The 13275-nt window shown below is 39.7% G+C and overlaps 1 protein-coding gene across 3 annotated transcripts; it reads left to right on the forward strand.

The window, feature by feature from the left end:
• Positions 1-3240: 3240 nt before the first annotated feature.
• LOC110481167 (alpha-1-antitrypsin) lies at positions 3241-12552 on the forward strand. 3 transcript variants are annotated; one of them, XM_021549640.2, is made up of 6 exons: positions 3241-3308; positions 4038-4155; positions 8072-8737; positions 9682-9952; positions 11565-11712; positions 12299-12552. In XM_021549640.2, exons 3-6 carry the CDS (start codon positions 8089-8091, stop codon positions 12491-12493), a joined length of 1263 nt encoding a protein of 420 aa, XP_021405315.1. In that variant the 5' UTR covers positions 3241-3308; positions 4038-4155; positions 8072-8088; the 3' UTR covers positions 12494-12552. The 3 variants fall into 3 exon arrangements, with proteins under 3 accessions (XP_021405315.1, XP_021405314.1, XP_021405316.1); XM_021549639.2 differs by having other exon boundaries at positions 4038-4137; XM_021549641.2 differs by lacking the exon at positions 4038-4155 and having other exon boundaries at positions 3252-3308.
• Positions 12553-13275: the final 723 nt, after the last annotated feature.

Genomic DNA, 13275 nt, shown 5'->3' on the forward strand with positions numbered 1-13275 from the left:
TTTGGAAGTGATAGAACATAACTCTGCATGGGACCCAGAAGGTCTTGACTGCACTGCAGAAAGAAGCTGATGCTGGAGTGGCAGTAAGGGAAGGGACTCATTGCAGGGGCTCAGGGTGCTGCGTGTGCATTCCCCCATTGCAGCTGGAATTCATGTCTGAGCAAGACATTCCCCCTTGGAGTGAGCCCAGACCCACTCTGTGGGGCTGGCAGGGGCCTGGACCAATGCAAGCAAAGAAGAAGGAATTTGGAAGTGAAGCTCTGCTATATTCTCACTTGGAAGCACTGGAGAAGGCACCTGACACAATTGCACCTGATCTGAATTGGTACCTGCTCCAGCAGGTCACTACTGACCTGTTCTGTGTAACCACGAGTGCCTTTCCTCTTGGAACACAGAGCTCCAGAAATTAAACATAGCCTGGCAGGGAAGAGTGGGATGCAGCTTTTCCACGCTGACATTTACTCTCAGCACTCTCCTAGGAGGAACTCTGTGCTCCCTGTACTCCAGAGGGCATCACCATAACAGCAACAACCCATTGTGGTTTAAAATAACCTTTAGAGAAATTAGTCAAATACTTTAAAAAGGTGGAAGTGTTTCTCTAGTTCAGAAGCAAGCATTCAGTTCTTCTAATTTAAATAATTAATTCTTATTTGACTACAGTCAGCCTGATTTCAAGGAAATTCATACTGGATGACCCTTGTTAATGTTGTCAATTCACTAAAAAATGAAACAGTATTATTAAGATATTTCAATAATAATAATAGTAATAATAGCAATAATAGTAATAATAATAATAATAATAATTATTATTATTATTATTATTGTTATTATTATTATTATTATACTTTAAAAACCTCCAGAGAAACTTGGGGTTCAAAGTAAGAAGACAGCTACTATTGCAGACCAAGAAAACCAAATGGAAGGATTGCTGTCTTTCAGAATACCAGAGCAGTACCTATATTAGCTTACTGACTGCATAAAAAGAGAGCTGCAAGTTTCTATGCAACATATTCTGACATCAAATATTGAAACAGAGTCTCAGCAAATTTTAGGATGGCTTACATAATTGGATGAATCTGTTATACAGATGAGGAAAAAGAAAATAGATATCACATTGGATATAACACTGGAGATTTATATAGATTAGATTTTATTTACTTCATTTTCCCTCTTGCGCTACCATACAAATTTCAGCAGGTGAATGGCACTTCCAATTGCAAGAATAAATTGATTTTAAATAAAGTCATATTAAGCTGATTGGTTTTTCCTTCACATTTTTTTTTGTAACTTTACTCTCATAACTGAACTTTTGTGCTCTCGTTTTTATCTCAGTGTGTTATTCATCTTCAATCTGAATATGTTTTAGGTAGCTTCTGTAAGCTCAGAGGCTATTGTTTATTTGTTTACAGAAAAACAGGTTACATATGCCCAGCTGCTCTTTTCAGTCTGTAAACAATTCAAGCACATTTGCTAGCAGCCTGGATCAAAACTTCTACTGAACTATTCTGCTTACCTTTGCACAGGTAAGAGGTAGAAGCCAGGAAGGAAAGGATTTGCAGAAGCTCCAACAGCCCTAAATGCACAGAACCTTCCATGCTGTACCTACTGGTAGTTTCACATATGCAAGATACAGGCTGGAAAAGAGAAAATAAATGGTTCCATGCATTGCTAACCCTCAAGGAATAGCCCAGAGGAAAGTCCTTCCAAAACATTTGTCCTGTTATTGTAAAGCTTTTCTTTCTGAAAGATTCCTTCTTTAACATGCACTACAAGAAAAGGCATTTTCTTTATAAGAAGGACATTGAGGTGCTTCAGTGTGCCCTCTGTGAGGGCAATGGAGCTGGTGAAGGGTCTGGAGCTCAAGTTTTATAAGGAGCAGCTGGAGAAGCTAGGGTTCTTTATGCTGGCTCAGACAAGACCTAATCATTCTCCACAAATACCTGAAAGGAAGTTGAATCAAGGTGGGTGTTGGTCTCTTTTCCCAAGTAACGAGCAATAGAAAAACAGGCAGTGGCCTCAAGTTGTGCCAGGACATGTTCAGATTGGATATTAAGAAAAATTCCTACACCAAAAGGATTATCAACGGGCTGCCAGGGAAGTGGTGACATTACCATCCTTGGAGGTATTTAACAGACTTGTAGATCTGGCCCTTAACTACGAGGTTTAGTGATGGGAGTTCTCAGTGCTGGGTTAATGGTTGGACTTGATGGTCTTGAATTTATTTACCAACCAAAATGATTCTATGATGTATATAGCACCTTTCCTCCTTGAATCCCCTACCTCCCAAGGGGATGATCCTCCTGGATGGAAGGTGTTCACAGGGGCACTGACCTGTGAGTTTCTCAAAGCCTCAGTCAGGCTCACATGCATTAGCACAGTCCCTGTGGCTGCCCCTCCATGGGTGCTGCAGGAGCACACCCTTACAGGGGGCCATGTAAAACACAGGGGGCCTGACCACATGAGCCCAGCTCTGTGTGAAAGCAGGCTCTGGTGTGCTGGCCTGCCCTTCCCTGTCTGCCTTTTGGCACTGCCTGCCCTTGTGCCAGCCCACACTGTCAGTACAAGGCAACAGTTTGTTCTTCAATCCCTTACTGCATGAGGCATCAGGTGACACCACTCTGGCTGAGGAGTGCTGTGGGGTCCTGGATTCACATCTCTGCCATCATCCTGTCATCCCTATAGCAACCCCCAGCCACTACAAACATCAGTACTACAGCTTTAACTTTAAAAGGATGTCCCCAGAAACTGGCCCTTATTAATAGGAATGTAGGTAATTAAGAAATAGTGTATCATTTAAAACAAATATGACAAATAAAAACTATTAAAAGTCTGGTATAGCAAAATATCTTGTTGAAAAATACTAAATTGAGATCTGCAGCATGCATCCACAGCTGTCTTTTCCTTAAGCTCATGTCTAGTATTATGTGTATGTTTCATTTCACTCACTTCAATTACTTCTGCCGTATGAACTCATGCAGTTTACAGAAGTTAATGATGCATGTGAAGTATTTCCCAGAGTGAGTAGCTAGATTCCCATCAGGAGGATGTGTAGAAATGCAAGCGACTCTTAGGACTGTTCTAAGAAAAGGCTGGGTCTGGCTATGCATATACAGCAAAAATCAGGTGCCTGCCCAGGAAAATTGTCTTCACTGTTTACTCTGCACCATTCCTAAAGTAATAACGCTTGTCTGTCCTGGTTAATGTTTTCTAGAGGACGTTTTGCTTTCATAATGCTATTTAACTGTATAAATAAGAGAGGGAGCTGCAGGCTAGTCCTGGTGAAGACAGCAGGATCCTAGGAAGCTGCTGTAAGTAGTGATTTTTTTGCTTTCTATAGAGACTTTAAAAGTGTCTCCTGTTATTGAAGGCAATCAATTTTAAATATTTTCTAGGGCTGTATCTTAATCTGTCCTATATAATGAGGGGTTTATTGTGTCACCTGGATATAAAGGACATAGGCATCACAATTGAGGCAGTGAGTCACCTACACATTGTCAGGTCATTGGAAGATTGAAGGATTGAGAATCTGAAAGCAGAGCAGTGTGTCTTGCAGTAAGCAAGGTGGTCTCTAGAGCAAAGAAATACTGAAAGGGGGACTTTCCCTGATGTACCTCCTGCTAGAAACAGTCCCTGATTCATCAAAAGCCTCAGGATGGTTGCTTAGAACTTTTTTTAATGTATTGGTGCTTCTTTTTAAGTAATTCTCGTGATTTTTATACTGAAGGTCTACAAAAAATACCATTGCTTAGCAAATGGTGTATCTAATGTCTACTTCTGTTTTAGATGAGACATCATTGAGGTAATCATCAGGCCCATTGAGAGGGAAGTGGAGAAATTGGTGACTTTCACATATTCAGAAGATCACAGTGAGGTCAATATTTTTAATGAGCCAGAAACTAGACTGTGGTCAGGTGTACACTGGAATGTAGAAACTGAGAACCTGGTGTGATGTGCTCTTGCAGAAAGAAGAAAATCCCCTTTATCCTAACCACTGCACTCATTTTTTTTTGTCTACTTTTTTATTCTCTTGGCGTCAGTGATGCTTCATCCCTAAGTGTGTGCAGTAATTCAGGTTCAACAGCAAATACCCATGGTGGCCTGGTAGAAGAGTGAGAGCTCATGTTCACCTGTTTCCAGGTAAAAGGAGGCTTAGAGGTGGGTGATTCCACTTCCTGGGTGAGTTCTCCAATGCTAAGCTGGCTCACAGAAGATAGAAAAAAACAGAACAGCCCTGCGAATGAACAGTGACATACATTTCCAAAGGATAAAGTAAACTAGGCTTCCACATTTCTGCTGTAAAAGTAATTACTTTTCATGAAATACTCACAGTGGTTGGATTCTCTGATGGTCTTGGCTTGTGCTTGCAATCTCCTCAGGGGCCCAGGCATAGAGGTATCAAAACTCTGAATGACAAGAGAAGTGAATGATGATCATCTGGAACAGGCCCTGAACACGTTCAGGTGCATAAGATTAAATAAGCAGATCTTGCTGGCCAGCCAGGAAAGCACAGGTCAGTTTATGGTGCTCCTTTGAATAAGTGGCCCTGGATCTATGAAGCTGGGACCTATTAAGCTTCAACCTCAGAAGCCTGACCTGGCTTCTGAGTTCATGTTCTCACACACAGATATGGCTAGTCAAGTCTTTCTTTTATGATTTTTTGTGTGCTTGGATGATCCTTTTTACAAGTCTCTAAATAGCTGATGTTCAGTTCAGCAGACACCACTGGTGGTTGTGGTGCTGTGACTCGATGTGCCTGGTGCCATCACAGTGCTGCTTTCAGGTAACAAATTTCTCAGATTTCCTTCTTCAGAAGCAATCAGGAGGCAAGCAGCACCATCTGCTGAGCAAACAGCTTTTCTATTTATGCCTTCATATGTTTTTGAGTAGTGCAAATTTTTATGTTGTTTGAAATGAGACTATCAGTGAGGACCCCTTATGGGAGTAGTATGGGATGAATATTTATCTCCTGGGCTTTAAAGGCAGCAAGTTGTCTCCAGAATATCTTCAAATCATAGAGACAGAAATCAGCCCTAAAATGGACAAAATACCTATATCCATAAAGAAACAAGTTCTGTCACTCAGAAAACAGTCCAGCCCACTCCCAGGTTTTCTGGTGCAATTGTTCTAAGATACCTTCAGCTAATCCCAGTGTTCTCCATTTTCGTTCTGAGTTGCATGGTAGGGAATATTGTGTGCTAAGGAAGAGGTAATATATTCAGCAAATGTTATCATTCACCAAGTTTACTACAGATAAATTGCTGCAAACAATATCTTCCAAGTGCTGGCATGCTCTTGTATCATTGTGTGCTTTGATTGAAAGCCCTGCTTTAAAGCAACCTATTATTGAACACCCCAAAAACATTGCCATTGTGTAACACACAAAAAGAAAAGAGGCAGAGGTTAACGTGTTTCCTTCCAGGCTATTCAACAAGACTAGATTTGGAACTAGAATTGAAGTGCTTTTCACTCCTACTGCCATGTTGATGGATAAACTTTTTTTCTGGAAATTATAGAAGTAAAGGTCTTAAAGAGCTTTCTGCAAGCTTCTCCAGTCTGGAAATTTCCTAAAGGCTTTACAGCACAGCTTCTCAGCCCTTTGCTTTTTAATAAATGATTAGCAACTATGCTCCATAGGAAATTTCATCAGTCTTTAAGATCATGTGAGAATCTGCATCTTCTGTTTCCTGCTGAAATGGTGTCTGTTGTCAATTTGTCAGTGGCTGACCACGTGCTATCCCAGAAGTCACAATAACATGAAATATAAAATATGAAATAGTAAGTATCAAATATGAAATAACAACCCACAATCATATTCTGAAGGTTGAGAGGGTGAAAATCTCAATATAAAAGTACCTTTAGGTTTCAAAACAGGGACTAATGAAGAGGACCACTTGTATCTGGAAGGCTTAAACAACAAATCAGACCTCTACAAATCACAGCTGCTAAGTATTTTATAATCTTATGCCTTTAAAACTAACCATTATCAAGATTTTTGTGAGGTCTGACTCATGAGTCTTGACTGTTTGTGATTGGCCAGTACTGAGTAACAGATGGATGATTCAGATTGTATTTAATTATCTGTGAATTCAGAGCTGTAATAAAATGAAATTAATTCCATGATACTACATAAATTAACCACAAAATATGAACATGTTATAACTACATTGAGAAAAAATATCAGGATAGGGAAAATTGCCTTCAGAAAACTGTAATTAATATTTTACAGAATCCTTACAGCAAAACCATTCTATAGCCTTTCACCATAACTTTGAGGTCAAGGCAGTTAAAATCCCTTTCTGCTTTGCATTCCAAATAAATAGAATTGGCAATTTGAGGCATACATAGATAAACCAATCTATCAAGTGCCATATTTTGTAACAAATATTAAATGTGATGAGATAGAGAACAGGTGGCAATTTATGTTTAAAATGAAATGTTTCTCTTTTATGGTATTCATGTTATTCTTAATAAATTATGACTGCAGCTGAGTAAATAGTTCATAGTAAATAATTTATCCAGAGGCAGCTTCTGAATCAGCCTGCTGGATATGTGGCAATAATTAGGCTTAGCTCTGATGCTTTTGTTTGGGAGTTGATTTCTCTTCAAAGTCTGACTAATACACTGGCTCACTGATAGCAGTTCTAAAAACTCAGAAATGGAGCTCTTGTGTTAAGTTACAAGTATCTAGATACATCAAGAATTATTTCAAAGTCAAAATCACAAGAGACCAAACTATAATTTAAAACTACTGTGTACAGTAATTGAAAATGTAGCTACCAAGAACCCAGCCCTTATAGTTCTTACACTTGTCAGTAGTGCTGTTATTGCAAATAGGCCTGCTTTTTAAAATTACTTATAACAAACATTTAAATGTTTGAATATTTGATTATAGCTTGAAAATGTTTTGTTGTTCTCATGAGTCTATCTCTAAGTGTGTATTCAGCTACTAATATATATTGCTCCCTCTGATGATATAGAGAAAGCAGGACCATAAGCACAGCACTTTCTGATGAGTGTCTCAAGTTGAGTCATGCCAGAGATGAAAGGTGCAATTAGTGTAATATATCTCTCTGTGCACAATTTTAGCAAATTTGGCTCATTATCTCCTCAAACCCTGTGCAACTCTTGCACCATTTCTTTGCCCTAGATTCCTCCTCAGAAATGAGGCCTATTGGGACATTCATATCCCCATTTCCAAGGTCTCTTTTTAAGAGCTTACACAGTGCAGAGTGTCAGCTCTGCAATGCAGTGTGGCTGCCACAGCCAAGTGTAACACACTGATAAACCCTTTGCCCTTTGGCCAGTGGAGCAGCTGATGAAAATGAGGCCTTGTTTTTGTAAATGGGATTGACTGCTTCTGCTGTGCTGAAAATGCCACTCCAGCAGTTCTGTTGAAGAGACGGCACATTTTGCGTTTTTCAGGTTCTTATTTAAAACATTACATTATTTCTATTCACAAAAAAACCCACCTATTCCTTAGAGAGGTAGGTGTTTGTATCTGGTTTGCTACTGAAGAATAGTCCCCATTATTTGTCCTTTCTTTAAATAGGACACCTTATCAGTCTGACCAAAAGTTTATTTAAAGGTCTGCCTGCCTGTTTGCTCCGATTCTGTTTCCATGTAGCTACTGATTTCTGCTCACTTGCATGAATTTCCTCTTTCTCCCTTAACTCACAAGACACCCAGACTTCTTCTATTATGAAGTTTTAAGGAATTATTCAGACCATTAGTGTCAAAAGCAGAGTTGCACCGCAATCATTCAGTGATTAGCCAAGAGGTGTTTTGTGATGGGATATGCTCCATTCTCTAGCCTGATGAGGGTGCTGTGTATTCAACTAATCCATGCTGAATTTTGTATTTGCAGGTATTTAGGGTGGGGGTGGCAGAAAGAGTTGGCAGAGACTTGCCAGGAGGCTTGGGGAAAAAAAAAAAATTCTAGCAAGATTGAAGATCATGGAAACTGGGGACAAAAGAAGGAGATAAGACTTTTAAATTCAGTGGTAATGCCAGAATAAGTCTTTCTACTTAATTAACTTACCTCAGTAATATCATCTCCTTTTTTTTTCTATAGGATTTTAATACAAGAACATGAAGACCACATTCTACCTAAGTTTGCTACTGGCTGGGTTTCACACTGTCGCCCACAGTCAGCTCCCACCCAGTGACCACATTGGACATGACCCAAATGACCCTAAACACCACATACACCATGGAGGTGAAGCAATGGCTTGCCTCAAACTTGTGCCAAACAATGCTGACTTTGCATTCCAGTTTTTTAGGGAGGTTACACAGGAGGCACCGAATAAGAACATTTTCTTCTCTCCTGTGAGCATCTCCACTGCCTTTGCAATGCTGGCCCTTGGGGCTAGGTCAGCCACACAGTCTCAGATCCTGGAAGGACTTGCCTTCAACCTTACAGAGATTCAGGAGAAAGAGATACATGAAGGCTTCCACAACCTAATCCACATGCTGAACCATCCTGAGGGTGGAGTCCAGCTCAACATGAGGAATGCCATCTTTATAACAGAGAAGCTGAAACTCCTAAAAAAATTCTTAGATGATGCCAAAGCTCTGTATCAGCTTGAAGCTTTTACAACTGACTTTAACAAACCCACAGAAGCTGAAAAGCAGATCAATGATTATATAGAGAGGAAAACACATGGGAAAATTACTAATTTGGTCAAGGATATGGACCCACAAACTGTAATGCTGCTGGCTAGCTTTGTTTACTTTAAAGGTAAGTCTCCTCTAGGGTTCACATTCTCACTATTCATTCTTATCAGCAAATCTAATGTCGCCTACCTTAGCTGTAAACTGGTCTGGGGAAAATTTCCAATGCTCCTTGCTGGGCCAGAAGATCCCCTAGTGGAGTGGTAGGGAAGTAACAGAGAGGTAATGGGGGGGCAGCTGGAGGCCACAGAATCTCGTTTCTCTTTGCGACAGCTCCTGGAGCTCTGTTCCAAGCCACAGCCTTCCATGCAGCCTGAGCTGGTGTTCCTGGGTTTAACCATAACTCCAATTGTCCCATATTCTTCTAATTTTCAGTGAAGGCACTAAGACTTATATATGACCTAATGCCTCTTTTTAAATTATGCACGATTCAATAACATAATTTACTACATACTCCTTTTTTTTTTTTCCCTGTCAGAGTCCTTTATACATGCACACTAATATTTATATATGGGAGAAGCTAGTGATGAATAGGGGAGAAGTTTTAAAGGAACAACGCAGAAACAATGTACATTTCTGATGTGGGTTAGATGTGCCCTTAAGCCTGACATAACACCACTCAGATATGAGAGCCTACATTATTTTATCTACAAATTGAGGCTTATTATTAAAGCCAATAGAACTTAATTGCATGCGGTATATGAGTACACAGATGATGTTTACATAAAGGCCACTTAGATCTCCTGAAAAGAAAAGCAGTGATAGGTACAAAAAAACCCACATAATTATTTAGTTACTGGCATCTGAAACATAAATTGAAAGTGGACTACAATGTACTCTTTTGAACAGGTAGAAGTTCCTTGCATTACTGTGATACACATTCTAAAGTGTTACATTTCAAAATTCAGTATATAACAGAGAGAAACAAGTGAATATTATTACTAGCTATAAAAAATTTAGTCTATGATGAGATAGCTGGATATTCATTTAAATTCTCCTTCTCTGTATCAGGCAGCTGGGAAAAGGCTTTTGAAGCAGAACATACTGAAGAAAGGGAGTTCTTTGTGGATGCTGAAACAACTGTGAAAGTCCCTATGATGTACCAGATGGGCAGATTTGACTTCTACTTTGATGAGGAGCTGTCATGCACTGTAGTACGGCTGCATTATAATGGGAGTGCTACTGCATTTCTGGTTCTGCCAGCAAAAGGGAAAATGAAGCAGTTAGAGCAAACTCTGGACAAGGAAACCATCCAGAAATGGTCAGACCATCTCTTCCAGAGGTAATCTTCTGCCAGTCAGTTGTAGTGGCACTTAATTTATAGTATTTTTTATTTTTGTAGAATGCAAACACTGTGAATGTGGCAATTATGGGAACTGAATGGGTTATTTTTGCCTCGTGTATTCCCTAGTTGTAAAAATCTTGCAACTATTCTTTTGTTGATGGGTGAGTGACTTGCTGCTCTCCCAACCAGAGCAGAGACCATCCTATTCCTCTCTAAGGAATAGCAAGCCTAGATTGGTATTCCTAAAATACTCCATGGACTGAGAGGAATGGTTGCAATTTTAAGCTAAATCCTCTATACTGAGATTTCAGCTAGTGTGTTTTTCCTCTTATGTCACTGATACACTGTGACTCAATCCTAAGTCTGAACCTTAAATAAAGCATAACTTACACAGTTTGTATTGGTGCTTACAGGCATGATATGTCCTACACAATTATCTTGCAGCATTCAATTGTTGTGAGAACAGGCAAGTGATTTATTGTGGATGTCCTGATTTTCTGGTATTTTGTTTTGAAACTATAAATATCTAATGAGTTTCTGTTAGCTTCAACCATTGACACCAACATCAGCTAATGCATTTTACAATCTTGTTTGTCTGGGAGAGATCTTAGCAACAGTAGATGAGTAATATCAAGTTAATACACGCTTAATTTACCAAGCTCTGCCCTAATTCACAACTAATAAGGCTGTGCAGTTCACGCCCATATAAGTGCATCATCACAGAAATACCAGCACAGTTAGTAAAAATATAATGGGTAGCAAACTGAATATAAGTTAATAATGTGATATCTCAAATATCAAACTTAAAATGTATCATTCTCAGCTGCAGTATCAGGAAAATCCTTATCTACATGAATTTGTAGTGCAAGGTCATTCAGGATCAATATAGGAATAAGTTCTTCATTGGAGAAACAATGGCAATTTCTGTTATACTGTTTTGTCACAAGGCAGCAAAAGACTTGAGCTACCTAAAGGGTAACCACTGCTGTGGGTGGCTTGGATGCTCTGAGGATCCCTGGACAGGTGTGAAAAGAAACCCAAGAGAAATCACACTGAGCAGGAGCTGCCTACAGACAGCTCACAGCCAAAGGCAGACTTGATCAGGGCCAGCCCAGAGGACGAAGACAATTAAAGGACATGGAGTCCAAATGTGCAGGCAGCAGGGAACAGACCTTTCCTGAGGCCATGCCAAATGACCCAGTTATGCCAAAAATACTTCTTTGATTTGAAATACTGGGATTTGCCACACATCTCCTCTGGCAGACTTTGTCAGGACTTTAGCTCTCCACCCTCCTGAGCAACATGGGCTATCCTTTGTCTCTGCCTATAAAGAGGGGCTCTTGCTACTGTTCTACTTAGCAGAGTGCTTTCAGATTTCCTGAAACAAAACACGAGATAAATACTATTATGATTGCTATTTTTATTATTAAGAATTATAGTTCTTGTATCACCATGAGAAGCTCCAGGAATTGAATTAGTGCTCACTGCACATTCAGGGTCCAAATGCCTGGGATTTGATGCTCATGGGAATTAAACAGATTTCTCACCATCATTTATATTGCAGAAACATCCTTCTCACCACCCTCTATGTTTCTCTTCTATCTAACAGATTTATGAACCTCTATTTCCCCAAATTTTCTATTTCTGGGAGCTATGAAATAAGTAACACCCTTAGGAAGATGGGAATTGTGGATGTGTTCACCAACCAGGCAGATCTCTCTGGCATCACTAGCAGCCTAGATCTGAAGGTTTCCAAAGTAAGTATTTTCCTTTCTTTCACAAACATGCAGGAAAAGCCATCAGTGGTAGCATCCAGAAACACCAAGTATATACAGCTCCTAGCTTCCCAACTTGCCTGTGGCTAGGTCACCCAGGACTCAGCTTGAAAGCTTACAAAGAGAGATTAGCCCTTGGTGGCACTGAGATCAGATTAGTTTGCTGCTTGTCTCTTTTTTACCAAGAATGGTATTGGCCAAGAATTTTTGGGCAGTATTTGAAACATGAGAGGAGCACCAACCTCTGATTCTTCAAGGAAAACCACTAATGCTCCCAGACACAGCACAACCTGTCCTTCTCACCCTGGAGACTCAGTTTTGGAGGTGCAGACACACAAGTACAGGTGGAGCCTCTATCCTTCATCCAATATTTTGGACTTTTTTTAGGAGATTTCCATAGCTCCATCCTAACCCTCATTTAAGCAGCCATGACTACAACAATAGAGTTCTTCTGCCTCTACTCACTTTTCAGTGGATCCCCCAAAGCAGAGCTGCCTTAAAGGGACTCTGATTAATTTCTCAAGAGGCTGTTGACTGCCCAGAGTGACTCTGTTTTCTTTTTTCCTAGGTTATCCATAAAGCTTCTCTGGATGTTGATGAGAAAGGTACTGAGGCAGCAGCAGCAACTGCTGTTGAAATAATGCCAATATCTTTTCCTCCAACCATTGAATTCAGCCATCCCTTCCTCATGTTGATTTTTGATAGAGACACAAACAGTACACTCTTCATAGGAAAAATACTTAACCCAACTATCACTAGCTGAAGTGACATATGAATTTTGTTTGCTACTAGTAATTAAAGATGTGAAAATGCATGACACAATTTATTTCTATTTGTACCAGCTCATATATGGTTCTTTGTTAGTTTTTATTTTATGTCACCATCAAAAACTATTGGTATTGACCATGACACTTGCTGAAGAGGAAGGAAGAAATTGTTTTAAATTCAGCCAGAAAATAATGCTTTTTTTACCTGACTGAAAGACAAGGAAAGACCTAAGCTTTGCCACCATTTGGAAAGAAATGTTTATATTACAATGGAAGACTCCTGCTTAATACAAGGTAGTCTGCAGGTAAAATTATGAACATTCTTGTAAACAAAGCAGAAGTGGTTGTAATTTACCATAAGTAAATCTGAGATGGGAATAGTTGGATCAACATTGCAGGGTCACAGAGACCTGAAGATTCTAATGGAGACAGCACTGGGAATGTGAAAAGCTGCCTTCAACAGCCTTCTGTACCAGAAACCTTTTCTCATGCTTAGTATCAATCTAGCAGCATATCTTCCTGAATTTCTTGAAGCTTAAAAGAGAGCAGGAGGATCAAATCTGCCTTGAATCTGATGTTCACCACGTGTTACTAATTTGACAGATTTAGATGGAGTTACTGACTCCTCACATATGTATCTATCCGTGGTGAGAAGGAGGATGTAGCTGAATGGGAAGGTAAGGTGTTTGGATGGCAATTACAACAAGCATACTGTCAGCAGAGATTTATGGAAAACCTAAAATAGAGATCTTCCAAATACTTTTGTCCTTCTGCAGCC

The sequence above is a fragment of the Lonchura striata genome, chromosome 6 (assembly GCF_046129695.1).
Source record: "Lonchura striata isolate bLonStr1 chromosome 6, bLonStr1.mat, whole genome shotgun sequence".
Taxonomy (NCBI): Eukaryota; Metazoa; Chordata; class Aves; order Passeriformes; family Estrildidae; genus Lonchura; species Lonchura striata.